We start from the raw sequence: 26,175 nt of genomic DNA, 5'->3' as shown, positions 1-26,175 counted from the left end.
CAAATTAAACTATTTGATTTGGATAACATGTGACCAACATTCCTTTTATTATTTTCATCAAAAGAAAAAAAAATCCTTTTATCTCCAAGTTTATTCGAGTTGTTAATTTAAATGTTTGAAGTTATTTTATCTTCTCATATTCTCATTGCTTTTCTTGTTCAAATACTCTCATCATCAACAGAGCACATTTTCATCTCAACCAAAACGGATAATACTTCCCTTTACCCTATTTAAGAACACAATCTCTAAGCATATATACTAAAGATATGTAATGTTTACCTACTTTATTATGAAATACTTGTGTAACCACCCTTCTCTATAAGCACCCATAAATATCACTCCACAAATGAGGTATCTATTTAGCTCGGTGCTAAATGGTTATTTGCATACAACAACAACAGTACATAAATTTGAAATATAGATTGATTCATATAAGGTTGTATCAAAAGGTTAAGACTTAAAGAGAAATGTTATGAACGCTCCCTTTTCAACATTTTCTCTAACACTCACTCATTTAATAAGTGAAATTCAAAAGTTTGACCACTTTCTTTATGTGGGATACATTTATATAATGTATAGCCAACTTTAATTTCATCCAATAAATACAGAGTGTTAGAAAGAGTATTGAAAATAGTGTGTTTCTAGCACTCCTTAAAGGTTAATTTTTTTTTTTTTTTTTGGGTTACACAAAGGTTAATTCTTTTGATAAGTCATGCATATATTTTTTTTGTTGAAGATGCATAAATAATAATTGATGTTGGTTCTTAAAAAAAAAACTAGCCAATTAACAAAGGGTGGATGAAGAATCGAAAAAAGTTTGTTTTGATCCCCAACAACAACTGTCTGATGCGGCAGTTTTGGAGACCTTTAAATTTAGTGAAATTAATTTTCTATTTCTAAATTAAACGGTCCTTACTATTACAACGGTGTGCCATACAGTGGCTGTAGAGAATAATTGTTTAAAAGAAATTAAGCGAAGTTGGCTAAGGGTAACACCAAAGAAAGAAGACACGTTTTGAGCGGGGTGAATACATGCAAATGAATCCAACTTTGAAACCATGTGAAGGTAAAAGAAAATCAAAGAAATCTTTAAAAAAAAGAATCAACTTGATAGAACTTTACTAAAAGAGATTATTTTAAAAACGGAAGTATGCTCATTATTCGCACTTTACTAACTTTGATTTCATCCAATAAATGACAGTGTTGGAAAGAGTATTGAAAATAGTGTGTTTCTAGCACTCCTCAAAGGTTAATTATTTGATAAGTCATGCATAATTTATTTATTTTTTTGTTGGAAATGCATAAATAATAATTGATGTTGGTCCTTAAAAAAAAAAAACTAGCTAGTTAACAAAGGGTAGATGAAGAATCAAAAAAAAGTTTGTTTTGATCCCCTACAACAACTGTCAGTTGTGGAGACCATTAAATTTAGTGAAATTAATTTTCTATTTCTAAATCAAACGGTCATCACTTTTACAACGGTGTGACATACAGAGGCTGTAGAGAATAATTGTTTAGAAGAAATTAAACGATGCTGCCTAAGGGTAACACCAAAGAAAGAAGACACGTTTTGAGCGGGGTGAATACATGCAAATGAATCCAACTTTGAAACCATGTGAAGGTAACAGAAAATCAAAGAAATCTTTAAAAAAAAGAATCAACTTGATAGAACTTTACTGAAAGAGATTGTTTTAAAAATGGAAGTATGCTCGTTATTCGCACTTTAGTAACTTTGATTTTATCCAATAAATGACAGAGTTTAGAAAGAGTATTGAAAATAGTGTGTTTCTAGCACTCCTCAAAGGTTAATTATTTTGATAAGTCATGCATAATTTATTTATTTTTTGTTGGAGATGCATAAATAATAATTTTTTTGAACAAACAAAAAATGCATAAATAATAATAATTGATGTTTGTCCTTAAAAAAAAAACTAGCTAGTTAACAAAGGGTTGATGAAGAATCGAAAAAAAGTTTGTTTTGATCCCCAACAACAACTGTCTGATGCGGCAGTTGTGGAGACCTTTACATTTAGTGAAATTAATTTTCTATTTCTAAATCAAACGGTCCTCACTATTACAACGGTGTGACATACAACGGATGTAGAGAATAATTGTTTAGAAGAAATTAAGCGAAGCTGGCTAAGGGTAACACCAAAGAAAGAAGACACGTTTTGAGCGGAGTGAATACATGCAAATGAATCCAACTTTAAAACCATGTGAAGGTAAAGGAAAATCAAAGAAAACTTAAAAAAAAGAATCAACTTGATAGAACTTTACAAAAAGAGATTGTTTTGAAAATGAAAGTATGCTCGTTATTCGTGCCGTATAATGGGGCAATGTTATTATTTTTTTTTATCCATTTTCACTCCATCTAATCCGGCATATTGTGTAATTATTTTCTTTGTTATCAATGTATTTCGTGACTTATATTTTATAAATGTGAATAATAGTAAATATAGTCTATAAAGTATATGAAATGTGTCAATTTAGCTCTTAAATTATAAAAAAAAACCGTAAATTATTTAGTCTCTAACACCGAAATTACATGGACTAAAGTGACAAATTTTATATACTTTAAGGACTAATTATTATATTTGGACACTTTAGAGACTAAATAAACGGAAGTGGTAATTTAAAAACTAAATTGATGATTTATTTCAAAAGACTTGTTATAATTATTTGTTTTGAAATGAATGCCATTTTCTATTTTTAATGTAGAATTTATACAAAAAAAAATCCGATTCTGCAATCTATAAAGGTTAGTTTACTCTGTTCCAATTTTTCATATTTAATCCTTAAAAAAAAAAAAAATCATATTTAATGTTATTGATGTTGGTTACAAGGATGGCTATTTTTAATGTTATTGGTGTTATTTACAATATAGATAGAGAAATTTTTTTTATAAAATATTTACATATTTTATATTAGAGGTTTATTTTTATTTAATATTAAAGCATTATCTTCAATTTGATTTGGACGGTCTTGTGGAAGAATACATGGATCTTTCACACTAGAAACATGGACGAGATACAATGAGTCTTCACCTACACCATTTTCTCCTCTAGACATGGAAACATTTCCAACGTACCACTTTGGATAGTAGCAAATGTAAACAGCTTGTTTTGAGGATAAATTGGTCAAGCTAGTAATATAAATTTAGCATCTCATGACATTAAAAGGAACCGATCTCACACAAATTTCTTAAATGTCCACAATTATCTCTCTCTTCTTCACTTCAATTACAATATTGTTTTCTTCAGTTTTGAACTAAAATCTCGTTCTCTCCACAATGAAGTCAAGGTATATCATATTCTTCTTTCTGAGTGTATTCTTCTTCTTGGCTATAATCATATGTACATAAATTAATTTCACACGGTATACATACATGCATACTTGTTTTTTTTAGGAATACATGTATACTTTTTTTTTTTTAAGAAACATGCATGCTTGTTTATTAGTTAGATTTCTTGTAATTTTATGTCTCTTCATATTGACTAACATAAAGGATCTTACATGTTGTTTTATTGACAGCCCAAAGTATTGAGTTAAATTGAAAATAAGAATTATGTTCTTTACCAACACATTTTGCTCATTTCCAACTAAAACTCTAAAAATACCCATACGCGAGTTACACGCTAGTGTTAAATCTGAGTGACTTAACTTACACTGCGTGAGTTAACTCACGCAGAGATTTACACTAGCGTGAGTTAATTTAAGTAGGGGCATTATAGTCATTTTAGTTAGGAATGAACATTATTTGTTGGACAAAGAGCATAATTCAAATAAAAAAGTATTCTAAATTGTTTGGGGCTTGATGCAATTTTGGTTGTTGTGAACATTGCATGTAAGGATAATTCACAAGACTATTTCTTTTTCCACCCTCCTACCCTCTCTCAAACCCTCCAAATTTCTTGTTTTACCCCCATTCAGCTTATATAATCTGAATTGAAAAATGTGTTTTAGATTATATAATATGAATCGTACCAGTACACACACATGTTCACTCATTCCCCATTTTCAAAATTTAGCCTAAAAACACTAAAGAAATTCAAATATGAATCATTCCTCATCGTGTCAATTCTCAACCAAACCTTCATATTTTAGGAGTTTCATAAAGCTAAACAAGAGATTAGTACACATTCTTTAAGAACATCATCGTTTGATTGAGTTTTTATTTCTTTCTAGATTATTAACTCAATTTGAAAAATAAAATTTGAAATGGGTTCATCCTATTTTTGGAAAATATAATGTGAAATGTCGTCACATGCTAATATTTTTCATATTTTATCATTTTTTTCAGTAAGTCTGCCTTCATGCCATATAATAGCGCCAAGAATCATTCCCTCATGAAAAAGAGAATGAAGCATGTTGATCGTCATCTTCTTCCCCCTTTTGTTAAAAAGAATCCCATAGAAAGATATTTGGATAGATTAGAACATGAACAGAAGGTCGATGTTTTGAGAGATCTTGCCCAATCTCCTCCTCCAACAAAGGTGATTGTCCCTGTGGGACCACGCCCTACAGCGGCCATCCTTCCCGTGTCGAGTCTGAATGTTCTTGTGAGACCGCCATCTATTGTGGCAGTCCATCCTCTGTCAACTTTGATTGTCCCTGTGGGACCACCCCAACAACGGCCATCCTTTGCATGACAACTCTTTCATCACCTGATCCACATGAAGACAACCATGAAGTGTTACCATAAGATATACCTTTGAGTGAGTTTGGGCATTTATTTATCTTTTTCAATTTTTTTGAATTGATCAAATAGTTGGTCTTGTGGCTATTGTTTTGTTACTGTTAAGTCAATTGTATTTTATTTAAATTAAGTTTTTTTCGCATGATATTATGTGTTAATACTTGATTATTACATTTTAGATAATATTATGTGATACATTATGTTCTACTTTGTCATATTATGTTTAGAAAAGTTGAACACAATTTCAACGACCTCCAAAATCATGTGTATCCTTGATTCGAATTATATAATCATAAATAATATTTTAAGGGTTCGGTTTATATATTATGAAACAATCCAATATGGGATTTTTTGTAGCCTGCATGCAACAACATTTTATGTGGTCCACAAAACAGTATATAAATTGGTGTTAAGTTAATTTTTCACTTCACACCATCGAACCATAAACACTTATCTAACATAAATGAATACTAAGCAAGTTATAGTATACTACTACAAGGGGAATGCCAATTTGTTTAGGGTTTGTGTTAATGTTATATTATCTTGCTTGAAGGATCAATTGAACCAAATATATTGTTAAATATCACCGTCTGTCGATCGACTCAAGGACTTGTGAATCTAAAGGTAGTCTTTCTATTTTCTAAGAATTCAAATAAAGAAAAAAAAAATTGGATACTTATATAAAATGCGAGATGATTGAAAATAATTTGTTTTTTGTTTGGAAATATGCAACGATGAAAAGTGCATCATAAATAGAATCATTGAAGTTCATCATATAACAAACACTTCAAATTTTAATGCTTTATTTTTCTTTAGAGATAAATGCCTAAGGATGAGATGTTCTCTTTTGTATTATTTACTCTATCTCTAGCAATAAAGAAAAAGGCTCCATAATTCTCACGATTTCTTGTCAATGAGACCTATTAAGCACGCATATCCATTTTTACATCCCAAAATACATCGGCTATTCTCATCTTCAAACATTTTGTCTAGCTTTATTTTCCAGCAAACTTCCTTCTCTTTCACTTGTTGAAATTTTGCCTAACATTTTGATTAAGCATTATAAATCTAGATTAGGTGAATGGGTGCTCCACATCCTTTTTGAATGACCAGGTGGTAAGGTTGCGTTCTTTGTTCCCTAGGTTGTATCAGGTGTCCATCTAGAGGGACTCTATGGTGGGTTCATGACATATTAGGTTTGGGAATTTAGATAAATTTGGGAGAAGGACCTTTTCAGCTCATTGCATGAAATTATTTAAGGTACAACCATCTTCTCGAATGCAGACTATTGGGTGTGGAGACATGATTTTAATAGTTTGTATTCGGTCAAGTTGACTTACTTGACCCTCACGAGGAGGGATATTAGTGGGCGTGGGATTTCTTTTGACGGAGTCCATCTTTACTCTAGTGTTTAAAAATCATGAGATCCCCTTAAGGTCATGGTGTTCACCTTGCAACAACTTCAGAATAGGTTGTCGGATCGCTAGAATCTTTTTGTTGTGAGGGTTATCATGGGGGTATCTCTTGTAGTTTTTGTGGGACGTTGATTGAGTCGACTAGTCATTTGTTTGTTATGTGCTTGTTCTTTAGTCCGGTGTGGTATATAGTTTTCAGGTGGTTAGGCTAGGAGTTTCCGCTACCTTTGGAGTTGGGAAGTACCCTTAGTTTTGTTTTGGGGCTTGAGATGGAAGAAAGGTTGGAATAGGTCTCATACTGGTCTTACATTCTTTTGTGTGGTCTATCGGGAGGCCTCAAAGCGATTTTATCTTCCTGGGAATGATGATCTCTAAGCATCAATCGGTGGATATGATTAAATTCACCTTGTGGAAATGGTTTTTAGGTCAACATTTTAGTCATTCATGCTCCTACTATGGAAGGGAAATAAAACATGTTCTCTTCTGGCAACGATAGAGACTTGCGGGGGTGATTGTATGGGGAGTTATGTCTTTGGATGACCTTGCATTGTATTTCCCTTGCTCGGTTGGGTAGGGTTCTTCTTGGTTTTATGGTGTCAAGAGTTTTTATTGGGTAGGGTGTCAAGAGCTTTTTATGTTTTTGCTTGCAGCTGGTTGGCTGGTTTTTGTTGTTGTTTTTGTTTCCGACAATTTTTATCCATCGTGAGTACAACTTGTGCATCTTTTTATTTGGACTAGAAAAATTGCTTACCACTATTTGAAGCCACTATGAAATCAAGGATAATTTTGTAAATATTAATCAAAGTTACTGTACATTACCAATATTAATCTAAATATAAATATTTTTAATTCAAATCAAAATCTTAATTTCAGTTTTGTTTTTCAAAAAATTTAAATTTAGAAATGAATTCAGATATTTTTTTGAAACTTTTATTCCTGAATTTTTATGAAATCTTTTTCGAAATTAGGAAGATTATTTTTAAAAAAAAATTGGAAATTAATTTTAAAAATAAAAAAATTAGAAAATATTGTATTTTTCGATTTTTTTAATTTTAATTTATATTTGGTTTTTTTTGAATTTTTTTTATACTTCTTCGAAAATTTCAAGATATATTAAATTTGAGATTTTTTTATAATTTGTCCTTAATTTAAAAAAAAAATTGATTTTTTTATAATTTTTGAAAATTAATTTTCTTATTTTTTAATGAAATATGATGTGGATAATCATTAATACACATGGCTAACAAAAAAAATTAAAATTTAAAACAAAAATCCATGTCAATGTCACGTAGGAGAATTTGGTGAGTCACATAGCTTAAGGGGTAAATATGAAGAATCTTTATTTTACAAGGACCGAATCTAAAAAAAAAATTACAGGGGGCAAAACCAAAAGTGTTCTATATTACATGGGGTAAAACACTATTAACCCTTGTTATTATTATGTATTTTTATTAAACAAATATTTGTTTTTAATTTAAAATCTCAACTATTAGATACTTTTTTGCCACATGTCTTGCATCCTAATCCTAAATGGAGCTTAGCCTAAATGGAGCATACCTAAACTCGATTTTTACGGTTATAAGCTTGTTCTAAACATAATGCCATATTACGTCTAGAAAAGGTGGAATGACAATTTACGGTGGTGCAAAAAGAAAATATCATATGGAAAAGTCAATTCTTAAAAAATCCCACAGAAATCCCACAGTTAATATTTATACGGAAAAATGCATAATTAATTATTTATGTTGGTTATTTTAAACTAACTGCTCAATAAAGGGTATCTGATTGCCTCAGAAAAAAAAAGTATATGATTTTTTCCAGTAAAAAATAAGGTAAATGATGAATGGAGAAAAATAGGTATTTTGATCCCCTACAACATTTGTATGGTGCAACAGTAGTGGAGACCCTTAGATTTAGTAAGAAAAAATCTCTTTCTAGTTTCTATATATAATGGTCCTCACTTCTACAATTGTTACACCATGCAGTTGTCGTAGAGAATACATGTCTAGAAAAAGAGAAATGAGACTGGCAAAAGTTAAGGCTAGAGAAAGAAGACACAGTTTAAGAGGGATATTAGAACGTTGTTTAGTCTTTGATTTATGGTGAAGTACATGCATATGAATCCAAGTTTGAAACCACGTGAGTGGTTAAACAAAACTGAAGAAATCTTTAAACCAACGATCAATTTTAAGAAACTTCATCAAGAAAAACTGTTGTAAAAATGGAAGTATGTTCGTTATTCGCTCCGCACAATACGGCGTGTCAACTTTTTTACCCACTTTTCCTCAGTATAATCCGGCGTATTGTTTAACTCTTTTCTTTTGTTAGTAATGTATCTTGTTACATATATTTTATAAATGTGAATAATAATAAATATAGTCCAGAAAATATATAAAAGACAAAATTACATAATTTGTCAATTAACTTAATTTCTTGTAACACTTTTGTCCTTTATCTTTTTTTGTTCCGATTTAGCCTTTTATGATGGCAATATCTTATCATTTTTTATGAGATTTTTTCAATGAAATATGATTTTCCTAGATTTGTATGATGAAGATTTGGGTTTGTTTATGAGTTTGATGAATTTTTTTGGGAGTTTTTTTATAAAATAAAAAAAGATAACTATGTTGACATTTTATAACATAATGGACTTAATCGGGACAAAAAAAGATAAAGAACGAAAGTGTTACTTAAAATTAAGTTAATGGACGAATTTTGTAATTTTTCCAATATAAAAATAATAAGTAGACCTTAAAATATATGAAATTTATCAATTTACTTTCTTTTTTATAATCTAATTCTTTTGCTACAGCTTGATTATAAGCAAAATATCAACAATTTTTTGGTACGAACCTTCCAGCTCTTATGGAAAAGGGCCCCTATTATAATCAATCCGAAATAAAGTAAAGTCTAACAAAAAATTATTTCACTCATTCAGATTCTCACAAACGATTATGTTATAGAGAGTTCATTAATACTTGAGCCTAATTACTTAGTTATAAACCTCTTATTGAGGATAAAATTGCCACACTAGCACTATAAATATATCATCTCATGGAACCAATCTCACCCATCTTTCTTATGTATCCATTGTTATCTCTCTTCTTCACTTTCCCTCAAAAAAATCTCTCTTCTTCACTTAAGTATTTTTCTTCAGTTTCGAACTAAAATCTCAATCTCTCCCAAGCAAAGTTGAGGTATATCTTCATCTCATATGTATGTTTTCTTCTTGTTATAATTACATGTAGATATACATATTTACTTATTAGTTAGATTTTTTCATACTGACTTACATAAAGGATCTCATACATGTTGTTTCATGGACAACCAAAAGTATTTGAGGAGTTCAATCTATTTTTATTTTTTACATTTACTTATTTTTTTTTAAACCATTTTTATCTTGAATAAAAAATATTTTCTTTGTACAAAAAAATTTGTTACTTTGTTTATGCGTCATCTATTTCAATTATAGTTGAACCAATTGATTTATTTAAACAACGACTTAGAGAGATCTGATCGTGTCGATTTCAACTCCTCTTTTAAAAACATTGCTATAGATAGATGGTTTCCTTGCAATAATTTAATTTTCTTTTCAAGAATGCGTTGATTTGTTTCTTCTGCATCTAAATGATCAAAGAATATATATTTTGTAGTCCAAACAACAAATATGGATCAAAAGACACAAGTGAAACCAGAGGAAAGAAGGAATGATACACAAACACAAAATCAAATAGTGTCAGTGTCTCGCCCTTTGTTTCACACTGCAAATGCTTCTGCCTTTTCATCCTACATGAGTAGAGTTCAAGTCCAAGAAATCTCCCACCAACAACAAAAACAACAAGAATTGCAGAAAAAACTTGGCACCTTCTGGGCAAAACAAAATGAAGAAGTTGAGAAGGTTGTTGATTTCAGAAATAATGGCTTGCCATTAGCAAGGATTAAGAAGATAATGAAAGCAGAAGAAGGAGTGAGTATGATATCAGCTGAGGCACCTATTCTGTTTGCTAAGGCATGTGAAATGTTTATTATGGAGCTTGCAACAAGATCATGGGCTAATGCAGAGGTGAACAAAAGAAAGACACTTCAAAAGAGTGATATTGCATCTGCTGTCTCAAGTAATGAAGTGTTTGATTTCTTAGTTGATATTGTCCCCAGGGAAAACACAATGGAGCGTGACATATTCATGGGTATACCAAGAAGAGAAAATGTTCCTTATTATCTGCCTATGCCGGTTCATGTTCCACCTCAATATGCTGCAGGTCCATCATATGGACCTGCAGGAATGCTTATGGGAAGACATCTTCCCAATCAACCTCCATCACATCCTTTTGCAAATCAAATATTTCCGACCCCAAAGAAAGAAAGCGACCATTCTACTGATTTGCCAAATTCAGACGATTAAGCACTTAGTATTTACTGCATTAAAGCAGTAGTACTTACCATGCATGCATCCATGTTTATCTTTAAATAAAAGTACTCCATATATGTTTATGTTTCTTTCATATTAAGTTGATGTAACCGTTTTGTCCCGTGAGCATAGCTCAGTTGGTAGGACAATACATTATTATATGTAGGGGCCGGGGTTCGAACCCCGGACACCCCACTTATTCACCTTATAAGGTGAATTCTAGCCACTAGGCTACCTGGACCAAAAAAAAAAATTGATGTAACTGTTTTATGTAAAATATAAATATAATAAAACTATTAAATTGTTTTTCAACATCAATTTAAAAGACAACTATTTAAGATTGATTTATAATTTGTTTTTATTTATTTTTTACCTTGTCAATATGAGTACACTAATCTGAAAAATATTGATAACAAGGCTCATAAATGCACGAGAGCTACTTTTATTCTTTTGGTTTCTGAAAGAAGAAAAAAACTGCACCCAATTGAAAGTATGCTTCCAAGAAGAAAACATAATTGTTCCTTTTAGATTTATCCATCCTAAATACATTAGAACGAATTATAAAAATATAATATAGGATAATGATTTATGTTGGTCATTAAAAAATAGCTAATTAATAAATGGTAGATGACGAAAAGAAGAAAGAAAGAAAAAAAGGTGTTTTTATCTCCTACAATAGTTATATGGTGCAGCAGTTATGGACTTCCTTATATTTATTGAAATAGACTTCCTTAGATCTAATGGCCCTCGTTGTTACAACTATTGCACCATGCAGTTGTTGTATAAAATACATGTCGGTAAAAAGATAAATGAAGTTGGCAAATGCTAACACGGAAGAAAGAAGACACAATTTGAGTTAACAAAAATAAGTATGGTGAAGCACATGCAAATGAATCCAAGTTTGAGACCATGTGAAAGGTTAAAGAATATCAAAGAAAACTTCAATGATCAACTTTATAGAACTTTACTAAAAGTGATTGTTGTAAAAATGGAAGTATGTTCATTATTCGCTCCGTACAATGCGGTATGTCATTCATCTTTTGCCCGCTTTCACTCAGTATAATCTGGTGTATTGTGTAATATTTCTTTGTTATTAATTATGTATTTCATGACATATATTTCATAAATGAGAATAATAATAAATATAGTCCATAAATTTTATGAAAATAATAAGCAGTCTTAAATTATATGTAGTCTTCCAATTTAGTTCATAAAGAATGCCAGCGTAAATTATTTCGTCTCTTAACACCTAAATAGCATGGACTCAATTGACAAAAATGCGTATATTTACACACTTTAGAGATTAAATTGAAGAGAGTGGTATTTTAAAGATTAAATTGATAGTTTATTTAAAAAGAGTTATTGTAATTATTTGTTTCAAAATAAATGTCATTTTTACTTTTCGATGTGGATTTCATCATTATTCTTTCCAATTCGGTCATCTAAAAAATACTACGTATATACATACACTTCTCTCAATCTCAAAGCATTATATTTCGGTTTGGATTTATGATGGTAGAAAACATAAAAAATAGTAAATAAGGTTAGTTTAGTAAAAAAAATCACGTCTTCAAAAAATTGTATTTTTTTTTAGGGGATAAAACAATTATATTGCATTTCTCAATTTATGCACAAAAAAAAATACCTTAAACGACACTTATTTTAAAATAGAGAAGTACATGAATCTTTCACACTCAAAATTACATGAAACAACACACAATAATTCAACACCTACACCTTTTTTTTAAAATTTATTTTTTCCCTCTACATGGAAACAATTCAACTCCAAGAATTTTCTCACAATCACCAACAAGGAAAAACAACAAGATCTGCAAACAAAACCAAGAAAAACTTGACACCTTCTGGGGAGACTGTTGATTTCAAAACTCATTATTTTCTCACAATCACCACACCCTTTTGCAAATACGTTTCCAATCCCAAAACAAAAAAATTACCATTCTACTGATTCGCCAAATTCAGAGGATTAAGCACATAGTATTTACTACATTCATCCATGTTCATCTTTGAATAAAAAGTACATGTATAATTGTATATGCTTATATTTCTTTTATATCAAACTAATGTAATCATTTTATGTAAAATATAAATATAATAAAACTGTGAAATTGTTTTTCAACATCAATTTGAAAGACAACTATTTAAGGTAGATTTGTAATTTGTTTTTATTTATTATTGGCTTGTAAATATTAGTACACTAATCTGGAGAAATTCATAAATGCAAGAGAACAACTTAAAAACGGTCCAACATTAGAAAGTACACTTACTCGAAGAAAACACAATTTTTGTTTAGGTGTACCTTCCCTTTTAGATTTATCAATCCAAAATTACATGTGAGGCGTAGGAAAATAAGCTCCCAAATAACATAGGATTATGGCAACCCATACTCCCTCATTAGCCAATAAATTGTGTATATGAAATACAAACCTTTGTTTTATTAGATAAGACATATGGTAATGGAGTCAATTATGTTTGAATCACACTAAACTAGGGTTTAAAATATGAGTTTATATCCTCTCAATTTTCTCTGAAAATATCTTCATTGTTTTACTCTTCATCACTATTTTAATGACATTAAATTTTATGAAACTACTATTTTTGGGAGGAACCCTCTTCAGCCGCCGCCACTGCGCTGTATTCCCACTTGTTACCTCTCGCTGTGTCGCTTTTCTGCCCACAACACTGGTAAAGTCTCGCGCAAACAAAAATATTCGCCTACAAGTGCATCTACGAGTTTATTTGCTGCACAACAATGTTGAAAAGCTGGAACCAAAACTTGATTTGGATAACATGTCGCCAACATTCCTCTTATCACCAAATTTATTCGATCTGTTAATTATTACATTTTAATGAACATATTATTTTATTTGAAATTCTTTTATCATCTGTTTGCTTCTCTTCTCTTGTTCAACAACTCTCGTCAAAGCTCAATCTCTCAGCATATATACTAAAGCTATGAAATGCTTACCTACATTATTGTGTGCCGATAAAATAATGAACAAGAGGCTGGTCTCTACAAATGATGTCACCTTGCTGTGATCTTTTCACTAGGATTCATTATGTGCACTGACTATGCTTTAGGCTAAAGCTGTACAAAAGGGATGAATCTCAATTTGCATGACTTCCCGCTCATTAAAATCTCATTCCAACTTGCGTGCTGCATGGTAAAGTTCCAAATAGTCGAGAGCAGGCCGGTTCCAAGACCAGTCTTGCTCCATTACCGTCTTGCATAACGTGTTGAACCACTCACGGCCATCATACCATGCAGATATTGCCCTGAAAAAGTCCATAATAAGAATCTTGCATTCAGACATATTAAAGATTCGGAAAGATTCAGAAACACAGATGGCTATGTGTGTTCGTTGGTCGTGTGTAGCAACATGAGCAAGCAAGACAAAATAGTTCAAAATTAAAAAAGCAGCAAGAGGAATGTTTAATTTTTCCTCTATCCATGTCATGGCCATTTTCTTGTTTCCATTTGGGCCGACATAAGTTGGTCCTGTCGCATTTTCTTCTTAATTTTTGGATATTATTGGCACATTGGGGTTTTCATGATATAATGTTGTCTCATCATGTGGTACATTACTAACCTATTAAGAGCATAATCAACACCTCCTGCATCAGCTCCATCAAAACTGAATCCATTTGGCTCAAGACCTTGAGATTGCGCTCTATCCCTATCATGATCAACGTCAAACACCGTATCGTAAAGGCCTGTAAAATCATATCAACATGAAAAAGTACATGGTTAATGATCAACGCAGTGTACTGGTCTGGTTAAATGAATTATATTTATGGCTACAAATAATGTATGTACAAACCTCCGGTTTTTCGAACAATAGGTATTGAACCGTATCTCATTGCTGTGAGTTGAGTGAGTCCACATGGCTCAAAGATTGAAGGAACAAGAATGAAATCGGCACCAGCATATATCTGGAATAAAACACATCTAATGAGTCAGTAGCGCCCTATTGAGTAGTACTTACAGATAATAGATAAAATGTTATCGAAGAGGTTTTTGTTCCTAAATTACCAAGTGGGAAAGAGGTTCATCATATGAAAGGCAAAGTCTTGCCCTATCACAATAATGAGAGGAGTGCAATTGATTGGCCAAATGCACAAAATCATTTTGGATGCGGGGATCAGGAGCTGAACCAAGTAATACAACCTGCATTCAAAACATTTTGCAGTCAAAACACCTCCTTCGACGCAACATTTGTAAACAATTTCTAAATTGAACAGGAGAAATTAAAATAAATATATTAAAGGCCTTAATTTGCCATTTACCGTTGGCTTATAATAAATATCAATAGCAACTACATAAAGCATAAAATTTTCATTTGAAATGTATATAGGGAGGAGGTACAGTTACTTCTATTAAACCACTTGACTTAAAAACTGAAACTGACAAGTGCTAGCCAAAAACTTGCTGCTTATCTCCAACACAAGGGTGGTGATGGGCAGGGGCGGTTCCCTTCATTAGCATGAGGTAGCCATGGCTACCCCAAAAAAAAGTATTATTCTTGAATATGTTGGTATGTTTTTATATTTAGCTACCCCAAATAAAAAATATTTAGCTACCCCAAACAAATTTATTTGTTAAAAATTAACATAAATAAGAAATTTAAGAAATTACTACGGGATATTGATAGATTTATTTGTATTAGTTCAACACTTTCGGTCTCAATAACAAATTTGGAGAAAACTTTTGGAAGAATAAAAATTGTCAAAACAATAGTGAAACAAATTAAACATATAATGAGTTTTTTTTTTCTTTTTTCAAATAACTTATTTGTTTACATTGAAAAAGACATTATTAGTCTATTTAGTATGCAATCAATTCTAAAGAAAATTAACTTTTTAAAACGTGTTGAGCCCAACTTTTTTAAATAGTTATTGTCAATTTTTATTTTCTTTGTTATTGCTTTTATTTACATTTCATGTAAGTAAAAATTATTGTGTTTTTTTTAACATATTAGTTAAGTTTAGGGTTAAATTTGGTTTTAGTCTATAGAACATTCTCGATTTTTAAGTTAAGTTCCTAATAGTTTATTTAATTTTAATCCTTAATTTGCTCTTATCAAGATTAAATGACCAAAAACACTCATTGTTTAGGCAAGGATTGAATAATTTTTTTGTAGTAACGAAACTTAAAAAGTTATAATTTATTAGACTATAATTAAATTTTTCTTTAAATTTAATATGTTGATTTTAAATATATATATATATATATATATATATATATATATATATATATATATATATATATTTAAATTTGGCCCCTGCATAAAATTTATGCTAGCTTCGCCGCTGGTGATGGGATTCAGTTCAACACAACTTAGTTGAAGATTTAATACCACACCAGTTGTCAAAGAACCACCTAGCCTAAAAGCCTAAACTATGAAGTATCAAGTATAGCAAAAAAAATGATTTTTATGATTATAATAAAAATAATAGTTGAAATATTTCAAAATTATTCTACTAGTGTCCATATACTACGAAACACTCTGCCATTATGCAGGAGACAACTATGGCATTGTATGAGAATAAGCTATGTTTTCTGTTGAACCCTGATAGGCATTGCTGGTGCAAACTGATGTAAAATAGAAAAAGGAATACCTGTCCACCACGTTCAAGAGTACGCCATATGGCATGTTTGATGAGATGGATCCCTTTTTGATGAGTCAATCGAGTAATGACTCCTACTAAAGGAAGATCAGCTGTTTTTAAACCAAGCTTTTGTTGCAAGGCTTCCTTGGAAGCTCTTTTTCCTTCAACAACATTTTCTGAAGTGTATGGTACCTGGAAAAATGTGATACGGGAGCTAGTTATAACCAAATCAATAGAAAAAAAATATAACTTATATATATGAAACTGCAGGTAAAGTTAAAAGGGGCAGCGTAGTGGTACTATTGATTCGTTGCACTAATTATTGAACTCAACTGCATACATAAATCTGTTCCATCTGTGCAATGAAGAGATCTAGTTTAAATTTTTCTATGTTAAACTCAGATGGGAAAAATGTGTGCAGTAGTGCCTCGTCACAAACATTTAAAAAGTTACAGAATAAACGATGCAAGTATCTTCACCCTAATCAGTTACTTTATCTTAGGGGCATAGATAAGAGCTGATATAGGATGGAGCCGGTCATTATTCATTACTTAGTTTCATTTATTGGAAGTTAAAAGTGAAGATAAAACAGTTTGTCAGCATTGTTTTCCCACATGAGTTGTATAGCTTAAGTAGGCATTGGATCTCAAGCAGTTACCATGTTGGGCATGAATTTGATAACTACGTGCATGTCATTGACATTGTCGTTGTGTAAGAAAAGAAAAAGAAAGATCTGGGATATATACCAACTTACAGGAATGAAGTTATCATTATATGGGTCCCATATATCTGGGTCGATTCCGTTTATTATACCATGAAACTTGTAAAGATAAGGAGCAATTGCAGGATTCCCAGCAACCTCCCTTGAATAAGTAGGGGAAACCTGCAAGCATGTATAACCAAAATGCATATATTCAATAATAGAAAATCAAAATATGATAAAGACGCAAAAATCACATTTGCTTCTTTTCAAATTGCAGTTTAACATAAGCAGCACTTACAGTTGTAGCCTTGTCTGCAAATGCCATAGCTCTAGTAATTAAAGCGGCTCCAAATTCAAGGTTATGAATTGTGAAGACTGCTCGAGCCTTACTAAGACCATAATGTGTATACTGTTCTTTAAATAGCCATGCAACTGGAGCACTTGACCAGTCATGGCAGTGAATGATATCCTGTTCAAAGGTAAGAGCAAATTACAATACATTATTGCTGACAACTGATTAAATTCATACATTTTTTCTTCCAATAATGTGTGAACATATACATTGTTAAACCCATGGTCGCGTGCAAATATATATGAATGTAATGTTAATTAAATCTGAATGAGAAATACACCAAGTAAGAGAGCTGACGACTTCGAAAGGTGGTTTCTGATACGATTTAGAATGATATGATGAAAGCAGTTCTTTCTAATGTAATGTTATGGATAGGATGTTTTGTCACAGTTAAACATATGTGTGCAGGTATGCATAGATCAACATTGTAAAAATGAATAAATTATAAAACAATCTAGTTAATGTGTAAAAAATAGGGACATAGTACCCCCACACAAATAGGGACGAAAATTCCCTGTCTGTCTTTTCAACTTTCAGATAGAGAATATTGAGTTAGCACTTATGTTTCACCCATGTCAGAGAAAGGAAATGTATTGTAAAAGCTAATGAATTAATACTTTCTTCAAAAAAATAAAAAGTAAACGACTTAATAACCACTAATGAAACTGTATTCCTTACAGGATTAAATCCATTTTGGAGTAGGAATTCGAGAGCGGCGTGACAAAAGAAACCAAATCTCTCTGCATCATTCGCACGACCATATACACAGCCAACCCAAAAGAATCTGCACGAAAGAGTATTGATTTGTAAAGCACAGTTCAATTTATGAAGCATTTAAGTTTTTCAAGTAAGCTTAATGGCAATGTTCGTAAAGAGTAAAAATGCAGTTATCCAAAAAAAAATACAAAGAAAATAGTGCAAACATGATTGAAAAATATACACTTCTGAATTTGGTCTTAGAATTTGTGGTTGGGACTAACATAACCCTACAAAACCGCCTCGTAAGGTGAGGATTGCCCCCACTTATAAACACTTGTTCATGCCATCTCTCATCCAATGTGTGACTCTTAACATTTGGAAATAACAGATGAAAATAATCATAATGTAGATATAGTTTTAAAACATAATGCCAAACAAAAGTTCACAAAAAGCAATTCAAACTACTGACTCGGTTACACAACTAAACATAATTTATACAACAAGAAAGATCAACTGATTGGTTTCAGACACAATTTGCTTCTTTATTGTTTCCTCAAATCTTCTTACACATATAATTCATATACTATGCTATGGTTTGACACAGAAAATATCTTTTTCACAACTTGTGTACTTATTAGTAGCGGACAAACCATAAAAGCTTACATTTTATCTCAGCATGGTATTGCTCTAACCTAGAAAATTGATGACAATGAGGTATTTTTTTTTTTTTTTAGAATAAAAAAATCGACACCCTGGCATAAAAGAATCAGTTATTTTTAAGTTTGTGAGAAAGAGATCAAGAACGAGAGCTTATACCCATTCTGAGGCTCCAAGAAGTAGACAGAGAGGCCTTCGACCTTTCCGTGCCATACTTTTATTTCAGTCCCACTCCAGAAATAGCTTTTGTGAAATTGAAAGTCCTTTACCTGCATCAGAAGTCAGTTGATCAACAGATATGAATAACATTAACTAAAACAAAAACAAGAAATCTGCATTTTTCCCACAAAATGCTACAGAAAATGCTCGACAATGCTATTTATATCTTTTATGAGACACTTAAGCAGGTGCTCAACAGCCAAATATTTAGAAATGTTCTCAACATGCCATGCATTTCCTGCAGATGCAAGTCAAACGATACTTGAATTTCCACTACTTTGATTATCAACAAGTTACACATTGAAAGTTGAAACTCAAACAATATTATATTTTTATAATCACAACATCGGTGTATTCGATAGAGTTAGGAAGGGATTAGAAAACTCATGAATTAAGGAACATACATTAAATATCTAATGCAGGGTAGAGGATGAAATATAAGTGTGAAAAAATAAGAAGCTTACATTGCTAAGGTTCAAGCAGTCATACTTTGGAAGGATGATATCCACATTGTGATTTAAATCTTGAACTGCTCGGGATAGACTAGTAACAACATCACCAAGGCCTCCAACCTTTCAAAAATGAACACCATCAGAAACAGAAAAAATATGTTAAAATAACTCTCAAATGTTCTCTGCATTAATAATATAATAACAAGTGTCATCCAGTTTGAGAACAAAAAAATGCCATAACAACTGATGAAAGGGAACAACTATCTTTCGGAAAAGCCAAGCTATGTGAGGATGCAATTTAATCATCTGTATTTAATCAAACTTATATAGTATGCGACCTATGATTTCGGTATTTAAAACACTTATTTTCGTAATTTTTTTTTGTAATAAAGAAATGATGCTGGGGTTCTAACAAAACGAGTACACTCTCCAACAAAAAATGGTTCATGACCTTTCCAGATGACCACACTAGACTTTGTTGGGTGTTATTGTTGGAAAAATCTAATGCTAGTCAAATTCTAAAGATGGAGCAGATTGGTGGGGAAGCTGAATTACCTAACTATCACTAATCACTATACATGATATTGTTTCTCCAGTAAGTTAGTTTATGTCTTCTCCTACTGAAACTCATTGACAAACACTAATCCGCATTAAGTATCTGAAGAATGCTGTAGGAAAGGGAATTGTGTACCAAAACCATGGTCATGTGAAGGTGGATGCTCTTTTTATTCAGATTGTGCAGGATCTCCTGTGGACCGGAAGCCTATACCACAAGATATTGTGTATTTTTGGGAGGTAATATGATACCCTAGAAAAGTAAGAAACAAGATATGGGGGCAGGATTTAGTATAAAAGCGTAATACAGGGCTATGGCTCAAATTACATGTGAAATTGTGATGAGATGCCATTTGGCAGATCTTGGATGAGATGTGATTTGGCAATACTTGTCAGGTGAAATTGTGGTGTGATAACCAAGCTGTCATACATATAACATCAGACCCAGTTTTTAATGAAAAAACAAAACACATTGTAGATTGTCACTTCATCCGCGCTAGTAGGTTTAACAGAAACTTATATCTACTTCCAATGTTAGGACAAGTAACAATAGTGGATTTGTTTACAAAAGCATTGAATGGAGTGCGCAGTGATTTCATTTGTAACAAGCTTGGTTTGATTAGTCTATGCTCCAGCTTAAGAATGCGAGTTAAGAGTTGTTATATCAAGTTACTAGGGTTTCGGCTTACTCTCTTGGTAATATAAATATGAGGGTCACTACACATTGTACTGTATCCCGTAACAGTGTTCTCATATATCCTCTCTTTCTACTCATTATCTTTCTACATGTATTATCTCTTACCTTTCTCTTTTGTTTTTCTTTCCTAAGTTGTAGCATACTGGTTAGTATTTTACTAATCAACTCTTCCTTTATATTCAATCATTGTATCTCTTCATGAAAATAAGAGTAGTTATTGTTTCTTAACTAAGATTACACTCTTTTAATTTTGGCCTCTCTTTTTCTTCCTACTATCATTGAAAATAATTGGAGATTACAGTAACAATGCAACAAACTTCTTAAAATAGAAATGTTAGCTTTACATAACGAGTGGAACAAGAAATCAGTGTAAGAAAAAATGTGAAGTGGAAATCTTAAAGATCAACTATAGATAAGACAACCTCTTTAAATTTTAGGGTTAATAGTGTTTTTCACCCCTGTAATATATGCCATTTCCGGCTTTCACCCCAATAAAATTTTCGGTTTGATTTGCATCCTCGTAAAATATATTTTTTCCGGAAAACACCCTTAATAGGCCATTCAAAAACCAAAATTTCTTGAAAAAAAATTCTGAAAATGGCCTATTAAGGGTGTTTTCCGGGAAAAAAAAAATTACGAGGACACAAATCAAACCGAAAATTTTATAGGGGCGAAAACTGGAAATGACATATATTACAGGGGTGAAAAACACTATTAACCCTAACTTTTATGATTTCCTAGAGTAACCAATTTAATGCTCCATGCAATAGGTTAGCTTACCTTTGCAATTGGGGCCATTTCAACAGCAATATGAATGATATGCAAAGGAGGTTCCTTCACAATGCTTCCAAAAACAGGTATGTGGTAATCCATTCCAAATTTGTTATCAAAAACTCCACCGTTTTCACTCTCAGAGAATACAAAGTCCATCATGTATGCATCCAGTGGAACTTTAACTGCACAAACATAAAATCATCAAGCTTCTTCAAGATTTCCTGGTTGGAACAACATAATTAGACTTAGCGCCAAGTTGAATAATGCCAAATTTACAAAAGTATAGTAAAATTGTCCATGAAAAGCTGTTTCTAATCTGTTATACACAAGTTGTGGATATAAAATCTAAACTCAACCATAGTTGATATAGATAATAAACTGCGTGCAGCCTTATTCATAATATTTGAGAATATGAACTATATCAGCGCTCAAATCCAAGGCCGGTCTACAGCTTAGGACAGATGCTATCATTTTTTGTCTCCTTTAACACCAGTAATCTGCTAACCAGATTATCACATCATAAATGGTGATAACATCCAAAGTATTAATGCAATATGTTTGGAAGACAGATCATATTTTATAAATAATACCCTCTGATTATCATTTAAAAATAGATTAAAAAAATTTAACAACCAAATAAACATTATTATCCTTGATATTGCTAATTGCCATAATACTATGGTACAGTCATTTTTCAAGTTTAAACAAAAGAGACTAACCTGATGTTTTGACGTGTGTGCCATTCTCTGCAGGCAACATTCTCTGAGGTGGGAATGGACCATTACGATGAGACCAACGATTAAATGAGCCTCTAAACCAAACTTCAGGTTTGCCATTCAGATTTGTATTTGAGGGGTTATAAAACACTGTCACTGTACTCCCTGCTTGAATATCAAGAGGCTCAGTGAAGACGATGTGCTTTTGAGATAGCAAAAATGATTTCAAAGTTTTTTCCTTTGTTTCGGCTTTCATTCGTGCTGTTTTTTCAGCCTACAGCATGAACAGAACCAAATAAACAAGATGAGTATTCAATAGCTTGAGTATCTGCTAATCTTTTTTCTTCCAAATTGTGACAAATAAAATTTACTCAAACAGTTAAAGGTATCATTCTAAAACACACTGTCATCAAAAGAATTTCAACTATCAACCTAACCAAAGTAAAAAAGGTGAACTAATAACGATTATACATCATAAGAAGACCACCAGACCCCCAAGTTGGTCCAAAGTCACACTATAACATCCTTTAACCCATTCGACAAAGTTATATGTTGGTTGTCGACATGTGTCGTCACATTAGTCCTCAAATAACTCCGGTCACCAAATTAATCTCCTCAAAGATCTAAAACTTTACCACAGTAGCCTTGCAAAAATACCACTAAATAAGTCTCTCAAAGGTTTAATTCACAAAATTCATCATAAATGTGTAATTTTGTGTCACCACTTTATCCTTGGCGTGTGTTAACTAATTTAATGACAAAAAAAAAATTTAAGGCTGATGCAGTGACGTTTCAAAGTTAAGGAACTAACTGGGCAACTAAAGTTTTTTGGACATCTTCTGTGGTGAAATAACTTAGGAGGACCAACTTAATAAGGGTTTTCTCTAAAAGACCACGCTACTACAATCATTCCGGTACATAAAGGTGCACAAGAAAGAACACAAACAATTGAAAAATATTATAAGATTTTTATATAGGGCCAACTCATCCTTACAAAACCGACTTGTAAGGTGAGTCTGTCACTCTTTATAAACTATTTTCAGGCCTTATCTGTTTTTCAATGTGGAACTTGGGTTTTTCCCAATACAATTTCTCACACTCAGAACAACTAGGCCTGGTGCATGGAAAACATGGTAGGTAGCTCGAACATATAAGCCTTGATACCCTATTAGGTTCTTATATTTGATCTAACTCAACCTTACAAAACCGGCTTGTAAGTTGAAGGGTAGCACTTTTAATAAAATTCAGAAATTATCCTTTTCAATGTTGAACTTGGGTTACACCCAATAAATGCTACAACTTGGAGGTCATCAAAGGCAAGAACAAACCTTTACACGTATAGCTTCCTCTCTCAACTTCCTCTCCTCCCGAAGTTTTTGGTATATAAGTTGCTCTTCCTCAACCCAATATTGTGCATCAGGCGTAGCCAAAGGGACAATGGCATGGAAATCTAGCTTATGGTTGTTATCATACACAGCTGCATTTTGAGGTGGACCATCAGCAAAGACCCAATCCAGGACAAGAGCTTGGTCAGGTACAACAACTGCATAAAACATACAGTTGATAAGAAAAAAGTGTGTTATACTTCAAATAAGTCCAAAAGAAAAGATTAAGCATTTATCCGCCATCTTGACTAGTATGCTTTTGCTGATAATCAAACAGACATTGATCTAAAACTGCTTGAAGAGTTGATGAGGTCAGTTTAACCCTAGTCTACAAGAAAAACATTTATTGTTTCTTTTAGGAAGTTCATCTCTTCCTCTCTCTATGAAATGCTAGCCAAACAAATGCACACACGGTACAAACCCACGGCAATGAGTAGCATGAAGTGAGAATTTAGAATTGGTTGTGTAACTTAAGTTCAAAATTTCTCGGTTATTTTAAATATAATGATGGATCCAAAACAGGTATCACAGTCCCTAAAACCCGCAACCTTTTAATGATTAGACTAAATGATGGACATGGCAGATATATCGAAACAGTTCTTCATTACTTGTTTTTCTGATGTATAATGTACAAGTTATATCATAGTACATATTTTTTCTACTCATACACTTATTAAATCAAGAGATTAATTTTGAAGAAATGAATGAAAATCAAAGATAAAGAATAGCTGTGTAAAAGAGCATACCATCAGCATACCACCAAGCACCACCTTTCAAACCAGATTTGACAAGCCTTTCAACAATTGATAATCCATCCTTCCAATTGTTGTACCCGCCGTGAATCCATATTTCCTTAGCATGCTCAAGAGGACCTGAGCTTCCATTATAATATAATCTGACCAAGTCCTTGCCTTTAAATTCACCAGGTTCAATATACCAAACACTGTCATTAGATTTTACAGCATTTTTCATCAACTGCAGCACTGTTTCTTGCCTTCTTTCAACCTCCAATCTTGCCTGCAACCTATCCTCTTCCTTTGCAGCTTTGTCTGCTTCTATTCGCCTTTCTTCTTCGGCCTGTCTTTCCCTTTCAGCTTGCTCCTTAGCAAGTTTTTCTAATTCTTTACGTTTCTCCTCAAGCAAAAATTCTTCGAATGCCAATGCATCCATTCCACCATCAACCGTTATACAGAAATCTTTCTGGTCATTATTGTCATAAACACTTTGTCCATTGAAGAACACAAAGTCTAACTTGTAGGCTTCTATGGGCACATACAATTGGCAACTCCACCAATTATCCTTGAGATCTGTTTTATTCAATCTGATGGTAAAAGATTTCCACCTCCAATCATTAAATGCCCCCAATATCAAAATGTCTTCTTCATCTCTTAGTGTTGAAAGGTTCTTATTAAGAAAAACTTCTATATCTTGATCAGGTTTAACCACAGGAGGATATACAAACATCTGTTTCCCTCGCAAAAAGTTTTCATCAGCAATCCTCTCTATTTTCTGTTTTCGCAAATTTTCTTCCAACTTCAACTTCAACATCCTAGAAGCTTCCTCATTTATTCTATCATCGGTAGCAGGACTTGCTTCCTGGGAATCTTTAACATATCCATCATCTCCAATGTAAGAAGTTCCCTCCCCATGTAGTAGATCATCATCAACATCCTCCTCGCCCCGATTAGTCTCGACAACATCCAATGTCTCATCTGACAAAGACGTTTGACCAAACTCCCGAACAATTTCATTAGTTTTATCGACAATTGCATGTTTTTCCTCGAGAGAAAACTCAACTTCTCCGTCTTTATCATCATCAACATTAACATCAAGTGTTTGTTCACCTTTCTTCACTCTAGCATTTTTCTTACTACTTGATCCAATAGATGATTTTGGAACAAAACCTTTTGGAGAAGACCCTTTTGACTTTGCAACTGAACCTTTCTTTTGTTGTCTTTTCCTAGAAAAATCTACAAAATTATAAATAAAATAAAAAAACCCATTTCTAGAAAAATTAAATCATCTAAAAACCCACAAATAAAAATCAAAACTTTGATGAAAAAATCATAATATAATTAAATTTATAAAACACAACAAAAATATAAGGGTAACTAACCTGAACTAGCATTAACACAAGAAAGTTTTGTACTTGGTTTGCACCATGAAGATGGGGTTCGGTTGAAACAAGTGCTTCTGTTGGGGAACACAGTTTTGCAGCTAAACTGCAACGACAAAGAAATCTCCATGGTAGTTTGGTATTGTTAGCTGAACATTTGAAAGAATGAATATGATGATGTTTTGTGTGAATCAATGTAACAAAAAGAAATCATAAAACAAAACAAGAACTGTTGTTGTTAAGTTGTGTTTGTGGCGGTGGTGTTAATAGTAATTATGAGTGTGTCAACAATAACATTGTTGATGATTGGTTAGGGGGAATAGATAGATAAAGACTACGACATTGAAAAAGAGTTGATATTTTTTGAGTGGTGGCTACTAGTAAGATCGAATGTGGTGTTCATGTTTCTGTTTTCATGTTTTGTCTTCGTCTATGCTAACAAATATAATAATGCCAACTTGACAAAATATTATATTGTTGTTAAACAGAGGTACCATAAAAATAAAATTTTCCCAGCTCTATCAGACCTATCTTCTGTATATAATTAAAAAATTTAATAACTATTAATTGATGAATCACAAATAGTCATGTGAATGATTGGTAATTACGATTGATTCCCACTGATAAAAATGTACTATATCAAACTTTCAATTCTATCTTTACTGAATTTTTCTCTTCTCTATGTCTCTCTTTTGCGTCTCTT

The 26,175-nt window shown here is 32.2% G+C and overlaps 2 protein-coding genes across 2 annotated transcripts; one reads left to right on the top strand and one right to left on the bottom strand.

Annotated features, from left to right (window-relative positions):
• Nucleotides 1–9,168: 9,168 nt before the first annotated feature.
• On the top strand, nt 9,169–10,660 carry LOC25486164 (nuclear transcription factor Y subunit C-2). Its single transcript, XM_013607375.3, has 2 exons — nt 9,169–9,308; nt 9,765–10,660. Exon 2 carries the CDS (start codon nt 9,779–9,781, stop codon nt 10,511–10,513), a length of 735 nt encoding a protein of 244 aa, XP_013462829.1. The 5' UTR covers nt 9,169–9,308; nt 9,765–9,778; the 3' UTR covers nt 10,514–10,660.
• A 2,632-nt stretch (nt 10,661–13,292) lies between these two features.
• LOC25486162 (starch synthase 3, chloroplastic/amyloplastic) lies at nt 13,293–25,890 on the bottom strand. The gene is made up of 15 exons (XM_013607374.3): nt 25,473–25,890; nt 24,103–25,326; nt 23,300–23,514; nt 21,975–22,245; nt 21,262–21,437; nt 19,242–19,349; nt 18,718–18,827; nt 17,881–17,986; nt 17,149–17,319; nt 16,902–17,030; nt 16,157–16,339; nt 14,571–14,705; nt 14,359–14,470; nt 14,128–14,251; nt 13,293–13,813 (listed from the first exon to the last, which is right to left on the bottom strand). Exons 1-15 carry the CDS (start codon nt 25,600–25,602, stop codon nt 13,678–13,680), a joined length of 3,330 nt encoding a protein of 1,109 aa, XP_013462828.1. The 5' UTR covers nt 25,603–25,890; the 3' UTR covers nt 13,293–13,677.
• Nucleotides 25,891–26,175: the final 285 nt, after the last annotated feature.

Source organism: Medicago truncatula, chromosome 2 (assembly GCF_003473485.1).
Source record: "Medicago truncatula cultivar Jemalong A17 chromosome 2, MtrunA17r5.0-ANR, whole genome shotgun sequence".
Taxonomy (NCBI): domain Eukaryota; kingdom Viridiplantae; phylum Streptophyta; class Magnoliopsida; order Fabales; family Fabaceae; genus Medicago; species Medicago truncatula.
Note: the sequence above shows the minus strand (reverse complement) of the source record. Positions and strands in the feature narration are given on the sequence as shown.